At 37.8% G+C, this 19,003-nt stretch overlaps 1 protein-coding gene across 1 annotated transcript in view; it reads right to left on the reverse strand.

The window, feature by feature from the left end:
- LRRC16A (leucine rich repeat containing 16A) overlaps window positions 1–19,003 on the reverse strand; it is a gene marked incomplete at its 5' end in the record, with an annotated part of 51,674 nt that overhangs the window by 9,355 nt on the left and 23,316 nt on the right. Inside the window, 7 exons of the mRNA XM_010180651.1 lie at window positions 450–531; window positions 4,734–4,803; window positions 9,393–9,497; window positions 10,390–10,466; window positions 10,582–10,659; window positions 12,590–12,693; window positions 16,335–16,421. Coding sequence (XP_010178953.1) covers window positions 450–531; window positions 4,734–4,803; window positions 9,393–9,497; window positions 10,390–10,466; window positions 10,582–10,659; window positions 12,590–12,693; window positions 16,335–16,421 — 603 coding nt within the window. The remainder of the gene's footprint in view (window positions 1–449; window positions 532–4,733; window positions 4,804–9,392; window positions 9,498–10,389; window positions 10,467–10,581; window positions 10,660–12,589; window positions 12,694–16,334; window positions 16,422–19,003) is intronic.

Raw genomic sequence — 19,003 nt, forward strand, 5'->3', positions numbered from 1 at the left:
TTCCAAAGACTTAAACAGGCCTTCTGTGACCTGGTTGACTGACTGCTTCAAATTTTCTTCTCCTGCTTCTTCAGACTCTCAGTCTCAGCTTCATTCTGTACCTGGTCTCTCATCTTTCACTACACTGTCATTTCTTGCTTAGCTTCTCATCCTCTTGTACCTAAACCTGCTTTTCTCTAGATCTAATACGATGCTTGCTGCCATCAATTTATTCTGCTGTGTTACACTGATCTCAAACAACAAACTTCTGAGGATACATTTAAGTCTGTTAACATTTCTTATACACTTTATAGCACGATGAACTCTTGGTCTGAGACATTTCTATAACCAACACGGCCAGTAATCATAAAGCAAGAGCGACCATCCTTGATTACACTGTGAGCTGAAAGAAAAGGCATTTCTCAGATTGTCGACTTGCATGACCCTCCATTCCTGTTCTGGGTACTTACCATTGTCTGAAATATCTAGGCTGGTGATATTGTGTATTTCTGCTATGCATCCTTCCAAGACTTGTGCACCTCCCGATCTTAACTAGAGACAAAACATCATGCATTTTTGTAAACTAGTTATGGTTTCAAGATCACACAGAAAACAGTGGTAGGAGCTTTGTGAATACAGAAGACACTATCAGCAGCAAAAACAACAGAACAGAAGAAGTTACAGACATCAACATGACAGCCTATGCACACTTTCCTACTAGTCTCATCCTTCACTCTCATTATTTGCATATAAATAAGGAAAGGGACTCTCTTTCCTTTTTCTTAAAACTACTGCTCAGCAGTTAAATCAAGGAAAGATTTAAATGGTGTAGACACAATGAATCCTTTAGCACTTCTGCTAGGCAGAGACTGTAGGATTTCAGTACAGGTTCTCTACGTGAAAGGGCCAGGACATTTCCAACGTCCAGTGAGAAAAGCAACACTGTTCAAGTCTTATGGGGAACACTATCTTTCAGCTCTTAGCACAATGCTATGGTGCTCAGAACAAAGAAAGGTAGCAAATTAAAACAAGCTAACAAAACCAAGAAATGAAATCATGTTTCTCTGTGATTGAAAATAAAATTTAAATAATCCAGTTGTAAGACGGCCCCAAAAGACCATAAATAAGAGAAATCACTAATTTAGCTCATTCTTAATTTAAATATAGGCAATAAAAGAAAAAAACAGCAACAATACAAAAATGCCTAGCTGGAAAGTAACAATTATTATATTATTAATCTGAGATACTAAATTAATATAAATGAACTGTCGAGATTTAATGAAAAAAAAAAACAAAAAACCCAAACAATAAAATGGTCTAGGAAAAAACATCAGAATCAAAGTTATGAAAACTTACACAATTATTTATTAATGCTGCTGAACTAAACAACACAATTTTTTTTCCAAAGCAGCAAAAGCATTTTCTTCTATCTTGCAGCTATGCAAACTATACAAAGTGCATTTTACTTTATGAACAACCCCCAGAAGAACACTTAAGCAAAAGAGGGAAAAAGTTCTACCAAAAAATTCTATTTTTGCATTTTCCATTTTCACTTCCCTTGCTTCAAAAAGCTTTCTCAAACATGAAATAGCCTTTTCACCTCCTGTGCATAAAAAATGAGTAGTATTTTACTTAGTTGACTTACTTGGCTTAATATCCTGAATCAACCTGCTGATATATCTATGCTATAATTAAGGAACCACAAATGCCTTCTACTAGAAGTATTTTTCAATAAGGACTTGATTTGGCTTTTTTTTTTTAGAAAGTCCGAGATACACAATTGATTAACAAGCAGCTCAAAAATTTGGCCTGAGCATTTAAAGAACTGCGGTGGTCAAAGACAACACCTAAATCACAAGTCACATCTGAAAGTCTAAGAGATAAAGAACGTAAGGCACCTTTCCTCTTCTGCATGAAACAAAGCCTATCGATCCTTCACGTCTTGAGAAGTGGTCAGATTAAAGTTAGCACTTAGGCCAGAAATGGTGTAATTTTAACTCTAATTTTGTAGGAGCATTTGTAGCATTTGCTGTACAAAATCATTCAGTTTTGCTCTGTGCTGCTCTCTCAATGTGGCCCACCAAAAGACAGTCATTTTACACAGTGTCACATCTATTATTGCAGAATCTACGGAAGTGGCAGATCATAAGTGCTCTAGGAATGGCTGTTGGTATGATAAAAGTTCTATACACTAAAATTATACATAGGACAGAATCCAAATTCTTATGCTATATATACTTTGAGGGCTGAAGGGGAGCAGCTTTCAGTCATGTACCAATAACTTGATACTCAAAATCTTAAAAATACACGAACAATTCATGTGCACAAATGGTGGTATCTATTAAATCCAAGGGTGATGATAACAGCTTGACTTTTAGGATCAAAACTTATTGCAAGTGCATTAAAATAAAATATATAATTATATATAAAAGCAGAGATTAATTAAAGGGCTATTTGTCAACGTGGACTGTGATAAGGAAAAAAACCCCAACCCTGCAACATCTCCTATATGACATACTTCTGAGACTACAAACACAAGCTCTTATTCAGAAAATGAAGAAGAACTCTTCAACAATTATAAATGCCAAGCATGTTCAAAGCTATGGGGTACCAATATGGGAAGGGCAAACAAAGCTGCTTAAGGATTTAACAATTCATTTAAAGCATGGAGGGTACTTACACAGTGACCAAGCTAAGGGAAGCAGAAGGGAAAAGAGTGAAATACATCAGTGCTGAGCAGGAAGAAATAAAAATGTAATTTTCATAGTAAAAATAATAAAAACCAAACAAACAAGCAATATAAAATGATTCAGCTTGGAGTTAATATACCAGAAAATTATGGGAGCAAATGAAAAGTGGTGGGAGAGGGAAGGAACAGAGAGATTTATCCTTCCATAGTTGAGTACAGCTTGCCTGATGTAGGAAAAAGGAGGGCAAAGCTGAAGCATCAGCTTTGTAGCCTCCTAACAGCATATGCTAGCAGGAACTGGGAGTAGTGCAGGTCACCGGCTCCGAGCTTCCCATCTTGCCCAGGTCACAGAGGGTCAGGGAGAGGTGGAGCAGGACCTTATGGTGTGAGGCCTACTGAGAGTACTCCCAGCTCCTGGTACTTCAACTCTCCCGCTGGTGGAAGCATAACTTCTTCTTCCCAAAGCACATGAGAATGGATAAAGCTCAGTGATGTGAAAAGATGTTAAGGGAAGGACCTAAGGAAGTGCTGTCAGTTTGGAGGGACCAGCTATGTGAGCTGGGCATGATTCCTTTCTTTCTGCCATGAGTCAGCCATGACCACTTGTGCTTTGGTGCCCAATACTGCTAATCACCTCTCCAAGGACTCCTCTATATCCCATCCTGTGGGTTATCTTATGAAAGGCTTATGTGCTCACTCCTGTCAGCCCTCATTCATGCACATGCTAATTTATACTCTCATTACTTATGTTTGTGTTTTACTGATTTATTATTTTAAGGCTATGATTACAGGACTTCATTTTTGTTACTTTAATTACTCCTCCCTTTTCCTTCCTCTCTCTGAAAGAAAAATTATCATCCATCTGATCTCCCTACTCAGAAGTCAGAAGCATGCGTACTTGACTTGAAAGCTTTTCTATTTGCAATTTACATGTAGTGCTCTTCAAAGTAATACTTTTTTATAAAAATATCAAAACAAACTATGAAATGCATTCACAATGATTTGTTTTTTTTCTTCATAAGGAAATCTGTGCACATTCTAAAAGCAATTGACCACAAGCCTAAGGCAAGGATTACTGTAGCTCAACATGTTCTTTAAACTGCATGTTTTCTACTTAAAGGGAAACCAATGCATTTAAAAGGCACTTCCAGAGCAGTTAATACTCAGGTGATGGACTTGCAAAGTTCTGCCGAACAAGTGAAATGCTTTCTTTGCAGCTTAAAAAAGAAAGGGTGGCCGCTCAGCTAGAGAAGGCCTCAGTCTAAGCTGGTTCATGTAGTTTTTGGCAAGAGTCCACACAGTTCTCTATGTAACTTTGCATCACTGGCTCCCCAGGGTCTTGGCTGATCTTTTGCCATAAGCCGCAGCCACACAAGTATCATCTTGCAAGAGTATGGACAATACTGAGGAACAAAGTGCACAGCAAAGCACAGAGAAGCAGGAAGGAAGAAGATAAAGCAGATCAAGCTGCCACAATTGGTTTTATTAACTACTGTCATATTTAAAGCCATTTGCACAGTGCCTCTTAAGTTAATGGCATGCTTTAATCAACGTTTACCAAAATTTCCTATTGACCTAAATTGATTTATTGAGTAGGAAAGCGGAATTTCTCCCAAGGTTAAAAAGCAAACCTGCAGAAGAGGAAGCATGTCTCTAGTTTTGAAGGAAGACAATCAAGCCACAGACACACCTCAGGGCATGCAGCTTCCTGAGACCCATTCAAATTTGGGCACCTTGGAAAGCCCTGCTGCAGGGTCCTGTGTTATCTCACAGCACCAGAGAGCAGAAGCTGCCAAGCAGCAAACAGCACTGGCTCGGTATCTAGCACAGCTACTGCAAGGAGGGTTTTGCCCATCAGGTGCTGCAGGTGCACTGAACCTCTATGCTCCTTATTTAAGATGCTGTGACACACAGCAGCTGATCTTTACCATGACTGCTTCTCTGAGTTCTACTTTTCCCACAGCTTTTGGCTACAGAGGAAGAATATCTCGCCCAGTGGATTTCATGGGAACTCTAATTCCACATCATTGAGTCTTTTGAACACGTCCTGGTAAATATTCCTTACCTCACAGCTACTGAGATCTAAAGACACCTCCTTCAGATTGTGATTGCAAGCCAGGCCTAATAAAAGCGCTCTGAAAAAGATCAATTTTAGAACCATTTAAAAAAAAAAAAAGCAGCTTTACAACATCATCATCATCTAAGCAATCACAGGTTAATACACCTACAATGCAAAAAAATCATTTCAAAACAAAACCCCACCAGCTGAGCAGTTACTTCTTAAATAATAACACACCAGCAGTTTCAGAAACTGCAGGGATGCAAGGCTGATAAAGAAACCATAAAGCTCACACTACATCAATGTTTAATAACATACATCAGAGATGAATTTTCTTCAACATTTGCTTTCAAAGAGCATCAAATGATTACAAAATAAGTGTTCTGTTGCATGACCATGCTAACTCCCAATTATCCAGAAATTCAGGGGAAAATGGGGTTTTAAATACATGCAAGTTGTAGTGTAGACAGCCATTTCAGCCAGGCACAGTGCCTTTAATACTCAAATGCTGGATCATATTGAAGTATCACACAATTCTTCACTTCTGCAACCCAATAAATATTTACAGATTTCAAGATGAAATTCCCAGACAATGTTATCCTTCATCTTTAGGGAGAATTGCAGAGAAGTGTAGCAATGATTGATTATGATTTCCATAAATTCACCTTTAAAGCCTTACAGAAGTTTGTTTCCACACATAAAAGTTAGTCTTAATAGCACATTTGTATTAATGCTGTCAAATCAGGAAGCAGAACAATAAGTGTCTTAGAGAAGGAGCAAACACAAGCTGTGTATATATACACCTTCTAGTATCTTTAGGATAGATGCTGCTTTGAATTAGTAATTGCATAAAGAAACAGAAGGACTTCCTTCCCAAACCTCATGTCATCCAAAAGCAAGCCAACAGAATCCAAACTACTGATTCATGGAGATAAAAAACCATTTTGCCAAGCCATTTGCCTATACACTTGCTGTGCAAGTCATGTGTAAATGCCATGTTTAAAACGTGTGCGCCCCAGGAAGGATTTTATTTAAACCTATCTATATCTGCCCTGCAGGTATAAATGTTAATTAGACCTTTGCTGTTAACAAAGACAAATATTCTGTGCTTATTTACTTCTTAAGCTATTAATATGTAGACTTTAAAAAAAAAAAAGTAAAAGCTCTGCAACAGTTTTTGCAGCTTTTAATGATCTCTTTCTACATTTCCTTCCCAAACATGCTTTCGTTCGCTGTTAGTATGGCTGATAATAACTTTGCAAAGAACTTCCTAAACATTTCGAGGCAACAAACAGTAAACCTTAAAAAAATGCAGATTAAAAGAGACACAGTGCTGCTTCAAATGTAGTCTCTCCACAGGGAAAAAAAAGTTTGTTTTTTTTCCTAACCTCTTTCCTGTAAGCTTATCCTAAGAAAATTTCATTTCGCCAGCACTCAAAGGCACTGAAGGCAGACATATCATAATCACACTCAGCCGCTATGTTGAAATTACACACATGGCAATACACAGAAAGGTCCTGTCAACTGTGCTCGATGCAGAATGCAAGAACTGGCCTTGCAGTTAGCATTTGCATGAGAAGCTTATCAGAAACCTGTCTTGTTATAGCACTGACAGATCAAAATATAACTTTTGGCAATGTCTATAAATGAACAAAAATGCCAACGTATAAACAATGAAAAGAGTATAAACTGCTTCACTCAGTTAAGAAAAAAAAAGACCAAGCTGTGATGGAACATTAACTATATTAACTATACACAAGAACTAAAAGCACCCTGTCCCCACCCACTACATGATATCCTCACGGTACAACTTTATGAGTAAACCTCTTTCCGGAAAGGCTTGACTTTATTCACAGGTCCATCACTGTAGAGGAAGGTTCATCTCCTTGCCTGAATGCACTGATTAACCAGCATCTTTTAAACTCAGTAAGGTAGCATATGCAATTAAACAGACCAGAACTGTTGATCTAAAGGAAATTGATAAGAAGTCAAATAACATTCAGGGGAATTTGTGACTCAGGATGTCAGGTATTTGCACTTGATTTTTCTTCTGTAGAGAGGCTTGATCTTGAATTACACATCCAACTCTGTGACCTCTGGTTCATGGACACAAACCAGGAACTTCCCCTTTGTCACAGGACAGTTCCAAGTCACGCACTATCAAAAGCTTTTTGACATGCACTGATCAAAGATGCCAGAGAAGTACCACTGACAAATGCTATGACTAAATCATCCCTCATGTGCTATTGCAATCTTGGCAATTGCAGATAAGTCTGTCTGAAAAAAGATGTTTCCATCTTCTTGTCTTTAATAAATCCTATGATGTTGATTGTTGTGCAGAAGTTTTGTAATTTCTTAGTGTTAAGACCAAAAGGCAAAGCAGCAGACCCAGGATACAGCACATCCTCAGTCCTTTCAACAACAGATTAACTTCCACAGGATGCTTTTCAAATGTATTATTGGTCAAGCCATACAGGGTTTGAGAGGGAAAGCAAGGTGTACTGCAGATCATAGATCTCCGTAGTTTTGTACACTCAGCTCAGACTGGAGGAACAGTTCAGGTCAGAGAAAAAGCACATCAAGGAAACTACCAAAAATATGAAGAGCTCTGTCCTACCTCCTAGGCAGAGGTAAATGCTACCATCAGAACAAAATACATTAAACCCATGCCAAAATGCCAGCCAGCCAGAGTGGCATGGACACTCTGAAGCCACCCATGTCCAGCTGGACTTTGGACAGATGCTCCTTTCTGGACCTGTCTGTGCTGGGAAAAGAGGTCACTGTTCTCAACTCATCCTACACTACATCCTACTCTGCCTCTACTACCATCACCACCAGTCATGCAAGTATCTCCCTCTAACCCAATTCAGTCAAATGGAGCCCAATTAGCTTAAACGTTATCAGCTGAGGTTTTTGCCAATACATATCACTTTGGCTGAAAAGGACTAGGAAGATCTCATTTGCTGCACAGCTGGCAGATCAAAGGGTCATTGTATTTGGGATAAATTAATACAGTAACATCTTCCATAAGCGCATACAACTGTAGAACACTCACCTGCCAAAACTCCTCACACCCCAGGAGATACTCAACATGCCAAGGAGAAGAGCTAAATATGAACCTTTGTGTTTGGCCTTCTCACCTCTCCTAACCTGTGTAGATACATTCATTGCCTCATAGCATTTTTTGGACCTGTGCCTTTTTTTTTCCTGGAGCACTGATAAGATTGTCTTGTGTATTAGTCACATACATTCTCCATTCTTGCTTGATTAACCATAGTTCCCTGCTGCCCTCCCACAGAATGAATAAAATTAATCATAATCAACGAACACCTTTCTCAGTACTCACTTTCTGTTTGAAAACACATCAGTAGTGTACCCTCCTAACCTTAGCGAACTCTAAGCAAGCAAGGAGGCAACCAAGAGCAGCACACAGAACAGAATGAAAGATCACAGCTAAAACAATAGAATCCTGCCTATCAGTTGAATACTGATTCCAATCCAGTACACCTTACTTAAGCACCACATTGTACTGTTCTCTCCAATGTCAAATTACATTAAGAAAAAATATCCCAAAACAATGTACAGCACTCTTCCTGTGTGGCACTTGTCACTTTTCTTTCCCTTTGCTTCCCCCAGTGTGTATCAAAAGCTTTCCATCAGGTACTTGCTATCTACTCTTTATATCCGACATTTCTCATTTTGCCATCAACTCTCATCCATTAGCTACTGCCCTCTTCCCTTCCCTGTTCTTCCTTCAGGAGGCAGGTTCCCAATCACACAAGTATACATATAGAATCACAGAATCTCAGAAGTTGGAAGGGGCCTCGAAAGATCATTCAGTTCAACCCCCCTGCCAGAGCAGGATCACCCAGACTAGGTCACACAGGAACGCGTCCAGGTGGGTTTTGAATGTCTCCAGAGAAGGAGACTCCACAACCTCTCTGGGCAGCCTGGTCCAGTGCTCTGTCACCCTCACAGTAGAAAAGTTTTTCCTCATGTTCAGGTTGAACCTCCTATGCTGCAGCTTGCACCCATTGCCCCTTGTCCTGTCGTTGGACATCAAAGAGAAGAGCCTGGCTCCTTCCTCCTGACACTCACCCTTTACAAATTTATAAACATTAATGAGGTCACCTCTCAGTCTCCTCTTCTCCAAGCTAAAGAGACCCAGCTCCCTCAGCCGCTCCTTATAAGGGAGATGCTCCACTCCCTCAATCATCTTTGTGGCCCTGTGATGGACTCTTTCAAGCAATTCCCTGTCCTTCTTGAACTGAGGGGCCCAGAACTGGACACAATATTCCAGATGCAATATCAATATCGCAGCCTCAAAGGAATGGCACTCACACAAGTACATAATCCCACTTCACTGTGAAGAAGTTTTGTTCGCAAGCCACAAGAAGAAATAAATCACAAAAAACGCTGATGGAAGCTAAACACCTATGACTTTCCCACAGAATAAAATATGATTAATAGTCTCAACCATGAGATGGAAACATTTCTTCAGTGTGTGATCATTATGGAACTCACTCTTGCAATATCAATAATGTACAAATGGAAAAGAAAAAAAAAGTAAAACCCTTTCCCCTTCATTTTTAATACGAGGCCCTCACATAATAACAATGCAAACTAGGTTTTAGGCAACAGGAGAAAATGAAATGAAATTCTTACTTTAAAGGCTCAGGAGGAAGTTTAGTCCCCGAAAGATTAATCTGCATCAAAGCAAGTGAGCTGCTGAAAAACTGTTTGAAGGAAGGAGGGACTTCTTTTCCTTTTCTGTAAGTAAACAAATTCATTAAGTAGTCACATTTAGACACTTCTCATTCCAATAAACAGTGAATGCAAGCCGTCGGAACTGTAATGATCTTGTACGTGTTTAATTTGCTCTACCTTCAACAGCTCTGTAATCAGTAGCTTTCAATTAGCTTAGAAATATGTCATCAAAATGTTGATTCAACAAACAATTCTCAGCATTGCGCTGCTGCACAGAAGACATTATTATCTAGCTTCTGTTTGGCGAACTATAAAGAATGATCATTTAGGTCTGGTTAAGAGTGAACGTACTTACGAGCAGAAGATCAAACACGACATTACAAAAACCCTGAAATTGCCTTTTCACCACTAGAAATAATTACTCAATGCTGGAGTAGCTTACCTCCAACTAGATATTATCTCTGATATGGACTCAAGACAGTAATTTGAAGAAAAGGGAAGCTAACGTTAATATTTCCTACAATGCGAGTATTCTGCAAAGTCAATGTTCAGCCTTAAAGACTTTCAAAGGGATTTCTTCCCAAAAAAGGACAAAAAAGTAAATAAAACCCATTTGTAACCATCATCAAACAATGAAAAAACTAAATTTAAGGAGAAGAAAAGTCAGACTTCAAAGCATGATATTACGCCTCTTGGAGACAAAAGATATACTGCATCAGTATCACAAAAAACGTATTAGACAAGGTAGCTTATTTTACAGCCATCTAGCAAAGAACGGAAAGGGAAATAAAATACTTTGCTTGGAATAAATAATACCTATTTCACAGAGAATTAAGTCTTCTAAGACTTCTATTAAGTCTTAGATTTCTTCTTAAAAAGAAAGGTGCAATGTAAGAGCAAGACAATGTAAAATGAAATTTGGCAGAAGTTGAGAGCAATGACATGCAAACTGTACCTGTGAGAAAAAAGGGTCCTAGAGAGGCTAAGGACAGCCAGATGCTGAAGACACCCACGAAGAAGGGCTCCACACACCTGGTTTAAAACAAAGAAGATTGATTTTACTTTATATTAACCCAGAAAAGTACCTAGGGATAGAAGGTGGGGAATGTTTCCTTGGTATTTGAATCTCCACAGAAAACACCTTTACCATATCTAGCGCACACTCCGTGTTGGATAAATCTAGATGAACAAGGGCATTCGGCTGCGCCAAAAAATTGTACAGGCTCTATAAGTAACAGAGAAAAAAAAAAAGAATTATCCATGTTGATATTATAACACCAACTACTAGATTGCTACTTCTCATTACATTTTAGGCTTTTACAGTAAAATTGCACTACAAGACTTGTCTGAAACCTCTTTTCACCTAATCAATACAACCTATTTTACTTTTGAAGGCTATCATTTTTATAACAACAGGGGAAGAAACTGTGCTCAGACTACATCTACCAAGTATTACCCTTAATGCACAAGTGCCGAGTTTCCTTGCAATTCACTTTCACAGCAAATGTAACTGATCTAATTAGAAATACCTTGGAATGTCACACAGTTTGCTGCTATGTTTCAGAAAGGCTAATTGGTTTGTAAGTTTAAGCCAGCCACTTTAAGCATGAGGGGAGCAGCCAATTTGTGTCTGAAACCCATGGTTATTTCTTAATAACAGCAGTGCATTAAAGGTTTAAGGGAGAATACAGAACAGGTAACAAGATTTTAATATTGATGGCTTCCGTACTGCATAGATTATGTCATGTAAATGTTAGCATATGTAAAACTCTTACTATAGGCTGTTTTATTTTGGACTTTTTTTAGTCTCAGAGAACAACATAGAAAGATAAAAGTATGACCTAATTCACAGAAATGTGGAACATTAAACTCCACATGAAATCCAGCCAAGCAGAGCATGTTCAACATTTCTAAAATAGAGCCATCTTTCTAAAAATTAGGTCATTTAGCCCCTATACCTACAATGCAAGAAAGGTCCCTGCTTTAAAAATCCCTGCGATTTGCTTTAATTGCTGAATAACAGGATTTCCTTATTCATGTTGAAAAACTGTTCAACAGACTAAAAGACCTCAGCATTAGTGATAATATTTTTCTTTGAAACATGCCTCTCTGATAGGGTAAGAAACATCTCACTTTTTGTATTTATGTCCCTTAAAATATTGCAGGTAAACATTAGATTTCTTTAAGAACCATCTATCAAAGTCATACATCTTATTTTACTTCTTGTTTTTACATTATTTGCTATAATATTCTCTCTTTAAGAGTAATTCACTTATGTGTCTTCACCGTGTGTGTCACATTTAACAATTTGTTTACTACCTTTTAAATCCTCTTGTCCCACTGAAACTTTCACCTCTTACGTCTGAAAAGAAGTTCTTTGAATGTGCTGATGAATCCGAAACTAGCAAGATTTGTGAAAAAGTCAGTCATGTCTGACTGCACTTTAAATGGTAAGATTGGGTGCTGCATATTTGAGATGCTCAATACTTGAAGAATTGAAAGCCTGACACATACGTGCACACAGCTTTTTGATGTGAGAAATACAGATGGAACAGTTAAAAAGTAAATACATAAAAATAGAGAACTAAGTGGATTTTTTAGTAGAGCAAATAGAGCTGCACCTCTATAGCAATAGATAAACTGAACAAAGGAATTTAAAAAATAATTACAGTCTTCAAAGAATCATGAGCTTCAACAACACGTGTCAAAGAGGTACATGGATTTATTTATGCAAACAAAAATACCGAAAACCAGAAATTATTTAAGTCTTTCCAAGTCAAAGGAAAGTTTCCAACCTTGCAATGAAAAATTTGTAATACATTTATCACTAAAAAGAACACGAGGGGTTTTTAGTGTTTTGTTCACTTTCTAACAGAACTCAGTGAGCACTGAAACAAGTAGCACACTTGCAGTACTCTCATTTATCAGTAGAAACCAAGGACTAAAAGCATGAACTAAAATTATGTGGATCTGTTTAGTTGTGTGGGGCAATTTAAATCTCTAAACTAGCTACTGAAGACTAGAGATCAAAATGTTATTTTCTACTCCTACTGGAACTGTACTGAAATAAAGGCAAAAAAGGATCTAAACAAAAGGACTTTGCCATTCTCTTAAAAATTAATTAAAACATCCATTCATGAGAAGAAAGTGCTTACTGAGAGATCATCACCGCGGAGCGCGTTCCCTGAGAGGTCAAGATAGACGAGCGTGGTCGCGATCAGCGAGTTGGCACTCAGTGACTGGGAAAGGCTGTTCACCCCTGCCAAAAAAGAGTCAGTACTCAACTTACGCCTACTATAGACAAAACTAGCCCAGACCCTGCAAGTACACAGTTTTCAGTGATCACAGACATACATAAATGTTTAATGACCTCCTGTTACCACAGATCACCAGGCAGGTATGAGACTCTTCCCCACCACAGCGCACCCAGTTTTACCTGGACCCCACTCCATCAGCTGCCCTGATGGAGCCATGGAAGGAATGAAGTCTTTTTGCAAAGTCTGCAATGGCTTTAACAATGTGAACGCAATTTGAAACAGATTTTTAAAACTGAGTTTACTCCATCATATTAAGACAGTGTCTTCCTGCAAACAATAATATTTAGATAAAAGTATCTGTAAAAGTAGATGAAAGCATCTGTGGAAGAACAAGTACATTAACAATTATAATTGCCAGAACTTCAAAAGCAACTGATGAGACCTAGAAATTAAAAATACTTCAATTACATATTTGCCTGCAATTTCAGAAAGATAGTTAATTAAAATATCAAGAGACGCATAAAAACTCTCAATTCTCGATCAGAACAAATACATATTTTTCACAATAAAATGCTCATATCAGGAACAAATCAGTCAAACCAACCTTCCTCTAGAATTCTTCAGCTTTTCCAAACACAAACTAAGACATGGCTACTTCCAGCAATCATAACTTTAATATGAGGGTTCTGTAGCTTACCATCAAGTTTTTCACTTATTGTAGATGGCTATTGATGCCTTTCAAGCAGTATATGTGTCTTTTTCTTTATATGTGTGTTTTGTAAGTGCCTGGCCAAAGGTATAAAAGCAGGCAAGTGTTTTGATCTACTACACGATATTGGGCAATTTCTCAAAGCTACAGGTCAGCGAAAATGGACTGGCATTCAATGGATGAAACATTTCCATTCTTCAATTAAGAACTATTACAAAATGGATTTATCAGTGAGGATGCGGAGGAAGCGGCTGGAGACCAAAATACCCCACTTCAGTGCTTCAGTTTTCCAAGCTTCCAAATATTAAGACAGTCTACCACGTTAGTAGTATGGCTCTTGGCTTCAGGAGGCTTTTGATACTGAAAAGAATTGAAGCATGGTGACATCTTTGCCAAGTCTCAAAACTTGTTTGTTTGGTGCAATTTTTCTTTTATTGTAACACTGCATTGCTGAATCCACACCCCATCTATAAAGGTAAACTGCAAATGAATACTTTAAGACTGAAAGATCTAAAAACTCCATTTAACCACTAGAGCTTATAGCTCTGGATTAAATTCAGTGAATCTTCTCAACAGCATTTATAAGCAACAAGAAGAAGTAGAAATGAATGCAATGTACTGTCAGCAATTCAGCATATACTACAGAGAACTAATTCTGGAAATTCAGAAGCAGTGTCTGAGTTTGGGGGAGAAAAGCTATCAAATAATCCATAACATTGCTGCTTGTTTCATGTTCAAAAAGGGCCAAATGTTCAAAATCAGCCACATCACTGAAGGCAAACAACATGAATAAGGGATTTTTTTTAATTAGCCTTTGGCTCCGACTCAGAACAGCAAGCCCTATCTTTCAATGAGTATACTAGAATTTTCCATTTAACTAGAATCTTCAAATCAATAAGTTTTTGTTTGAACTTCACCTACCTCACCTCATGCTATACTCTAACAGTAATCTCACTTTCATTTGCAGACAATCTTTCATGCTCTTTTACTGCTCTCAGGAGGCTCAGAGTGTTAATAGCTCTCAGGAATTTTGAGATACGATATTTGAAGAAGATCAGCTGGGAAGTTACCACCTGAACTCCACTTCTCAATCTTAGAAACTTATCTTGAATAGAAAGCACTTTTAAAATATGGTGGAAACCAGTGAGGGATTGTACAGAGTTTCTGAAACAAAAAAGCAAGGAAGAGAGAGAAGGACAGAAAGAGAGAGAAGGACAGAGAGAGAAGGAAAATGGCTGGGGGCTTGAGGGGGGAAATCCATGCATCTTGGAGTCTAGTCAATCCAAGATCTCCTTTAGACTTTTCCCACAGAAAATATTATAATATTCCCCCCTCAATATTACGAGTTCAAAAATAGCCTCCCAAGTTGAAACCAATTCAGTACTGTCTTCTTAAATCAAGGAAAACTGACTAAGATAGACAGCTTTGCAGACAGCTGAAGTGGTGAAGCTGAGTTTCTTCAGGTCCAAAGGGTCATAAGAATTCCAGTTTTAAGACATGGCATATACTTTTTAAAGGAATACGGAGGAGCTGCCATGGGGCAGTGGTCATAGTGACACATAGAATAGAGAAGCTATTGCAATGCGGTCTGGATTAGGATTCAGATGAGGTCAGTAGTAGACATACTGGAAAATATTTTCAGTTTTTATTTAAAGATTGTCTTTAAAAAATGTGTTAAAAACCTTATGAATTCCTTTCAAAACCTCAGAATTAATTTTTACCAAAAAGAGTTTTGTGGATGAACTTCATCAAACTGGCATTTATTCTTTACAAAGATGGAAGCGGAGCTGGAGTGTTCTCTTGACTCAGCGATCACAAGCACTTGCTGAAATCATTCAGATCACATGACGAAAACCAAACACACCAGAACTGCACAAAATTCTGTCATATTCATGAACAACTAATTTCAAGAGTACATGTAAGGTTAGTCAAGAGTCTTAATCAGTTGCTTGTCACCAAAAATGGAGTTGGCAGTGGTAAAAAACAACCCCGGAGTTTAATATAGTCTTTTAATTAAAGTAATGATTGAATAAATTCAGTTTAGGGTTAACTATTTACTGAAGCATAAAAAGAGCTACAGACACTCAAAAACAACAACAAAAGAACCCCTTCTACCCACCCATATTCCCCTAGGTCAACCCTTAAAGCTTAGGAGAACACAGAATCTGCACTTCAGAGAGCAATAATTAAAAGGATAAAAGAGCGCAGCTCCTATCTGCTATCAACTGATGCCCTTCACAGACTGTAACTCACTCATCTTTTCCAGGTCATCAACATCTGCGAAAAAGCTGCAATAATGTCAGGGCATTTCTTCTATTTTTAACACTTATGTTCTATACAGAAGACCCTGGGTTTGTGCAGTCTGTTCAAGAGGTCACTGCATCTATTATTTGTGCAACAGCAATGCAAAAAACCCTGAAAGCTTCTGACTTGGGTTTCAGTATTGTTAGTGCTTTTAAAGTACACATACATTTCAACTACAATATCAAACTGGAAACTTGTAAATTATAAAACAAAGAAATCTTTATTCAGCACACCTAACAGCCATTGTCACAACACTTGGTTTCATCAAATAACTGTGTGCAAAACATCTGGAAAATTCCCTAAACATTTTTGGCTCAGATATCTTTTTGACACACATACAAGATATCATTTACGTCAATTCTAAATTCAATCTTGCTTTACAATACAGGCTCAAGCTAAAAAGCTTACAGAAACAGGTAAAGAGTTTTTCAAAGCGCTGAAGGAGACACAGAACCCAGTCCACATGTGGTTCAGCAACTCAGGACTGGAGAAAAGCAGCCGCACTGTTGAAAATACACATGTAAATAATTTAGAGAATTAAATACTTTATAATCTGGTAACAAACGGTATTATTGGGATGGAAACCTGAAACTTTTAGAACACAAGAAGAGGCACATTTATAAAACATACCTTTAGGTGACAAGGAGGTTTTAGATAAATTTAAATGTTTCAGTCCCTTTGGAAGTTTGGCGAACTGGATGCTCAAAGATGACACACCTGTTGGGGCAGCAAAGAGAAAATGGACATTTTCAGGTGAAATGTGTGATCTCAGGCTTTCCCAGCAATCACACCAGGGTCAAACACTCTCACAGGAGGGACTGCACTCTCTGTTGGGGTGGGCCCAAAACGACTCCGTCTTTTTATGACCATAAATCTTTGAAATGGCTGATGTAGTGAACATCCCTTCTTTGCTAACCACTGAGCAGATACGGAACTTCACTGTTAATGATCAGTGAGCCACCTTAGTTAGCTGAAAAACTATATAATGCACACATACTTTTGAGAAGGAGTCAAAGGGAAGATATCACACGTCAAACAGTCAACACCTGGGAAATCTGGCCCTTACAGTAGCCTGCAGGTTACTAGTGTAGACATAGGCTTGGAAACACTACAACCATTTGTGATCCCAAACAGTAAAAACCCATTAAGATGGGGATATGGACTGGACTACCTCAGCACAAATCTAACAAAAGAAAAGAAAAAACAAGAAAGCATTTTTCATTATAGTCCTTTCTCAGTGCGTCCAGGTTGCAAACTCCATAAATTTAATCCCTCCATTTAAGCAAAAGATTGAAATTTGATTAAGAGGGCACATCCTAAATAACAATGGAACCAATCCATGAAATATTTATTACAGGAATAAATCAACAGAGAAACTCCAGGCTTAACCTGAGGTGTGAAATATAGCTCTCTACAGCAACTCATTTGGTGAGAAAAGGGCAGAGAAGGGGATAAAGCCTTTTACTTGTTTCAAAATGCAGTAAATGATAAAACTGATACTTTTCTCCAGATATGCAGACATGAAACAGTCTGTCACATAGGTAAAACATGTTAAAGCCAAGTAATCGTGTATCACTGATAATAAAAGAGCAGCTACCTTGCAGATATTGTTGCAAGGTGCTGGGTTTTTTTAATGCTCTCTGTAAAAGCATGTTGTGTATGCTGGTGATAGGTGTAACATCCACACAGCTCAAGACAACATACTGTATTTTATTTATACTGCCAAAGTATTAGACTGGTGATGCCTTGGCATTGTTTATTGTAAAACAATGGTAGCTGGATGTCTTCACCAACTTTTGACAAGAATTAATCAAGTCATATTAATAAGATTTTCTTTCATAGCTCTACTATTAAAAAAAAATAAATCTTTCTAGCTCCTCTGAAGTAGGAGGCTCAATCTGTCTTAAGCTGGCCTCAGAAATTAAATTCTGTAGCTGACTGTCCACATTTGTTAAGCTGGTTTAGTCACAATATATACTTCCAAAATCAAGACAGAGCCATACTGGCAAAGAGGTGATAAAGGAGTGCAATCAGAATCATTAAGGATATCATAAATGTAATTTTTGTTGTGAAGTATTTTGAGTAAGACATGCAGCAAATAATTTCACCTCTCCATCTTTGTATTTAGCTAACAATGTACTGATCATTTATCACTCTAGTCAATCTGAACAATTTTAACATCCTACCAGCACTGGGCGTTAAGGATCCACCCAGTTATAAGATACAGGAATCAGGTGCAGAAAAAGAGCTTATGGTCACATAGGCTCTTGAATGCTCTTTAAGCCACTCATTTTTGCTGACCTTGTACCAGAGATGAGAGCTCTAATGGCTCTCTTAAGTAAACTTAACTGCATCCAGGCACACAGTTTTGAATTTGAGTATTTCTAGGCTTCAGTATGTTTGTTATGCATTATTTTTAACAAAATATGAGATTAAATTCTGATCCTAGTAGAGCCAGAAGCAAAACTCTCATTACTTTAGCATGGCTAGATTTTAAAGCCAAAACTGATAATAAACTTTCCAGGTATTAGTCTCACAAATATTGACAGTACCATAAAGGGAAGCCAATCCCAAACTGAGAGACTGGTCTCAGCGTAAATCACTTCATTTAAACACTGTGTTGTATTTGAACTGAAGCCAGGTCCTATGCCTTAGTTAAACTAAACACAGTTCCCATGTTATTGGAATACAGACAGTTGCATTAATGTAATATAATGTCTTTATTTATTAGTACTCAGCAATATATAATAGCTTAGGGTGGTTTTTTAGTTCAAACAAAACACAATAATATGTTCTTTCTCATAATTCACACCAGTCTGTTATTTCCCTTATAATTGCAAAATACTCTGGTTGAACTTCCAGTTCCTGCAGAAGTGATTTTTCAAGAGATATTTTCCAAAATTCATGTTTCCATAAGTCTCCATTATGCCAGCTTTTACTTGTGAAATCCTTGCTGCTCCTTCAGTTTTATAAAGTCAAATCTACCTTGCACCCCGTGAATATCAGATTACAGAGTATGTAAATCTTTCTTAAACCGAAAAGTAGCAATATTTGCACATTGCAATTATAGCTAATTTATCTTTAAGTACTCATAAAACTTAGCTAATTCTCTAATAAAAAGTTCTGATTTTAATTGCATATGTGATAGGAGAGGCAGATAGTGAAAAAACCCTACTAATTTCTACAACTTATAGCTTCTGCATTTCATTTGTATCTTGTATGTGGACGCTGCAGAATGGTTTGAGTCTATTGGTTCATTGCAAAGAAAGCACCCACACTGATATGTCTAAAGAAAATGA

The sequence above is a fragment of the Mesitornis unicolor genome, unplaced genomic scaffold (assembly GCF_000695765.1).
Source record: "Mesitornis unicolor isolate BGI_N332 unplaced genomic scaffold, ASM69576v1 scaffold34533, whole genome shotgun sequence".
Classification (NCBI taxonomy): domain Eukaryota; kingdom Metazoa; phylum Chordata; class Aves; order Mesitornithiformes; family Mesitornithidae; genus Mesitornis; species Mesitornis unicolor.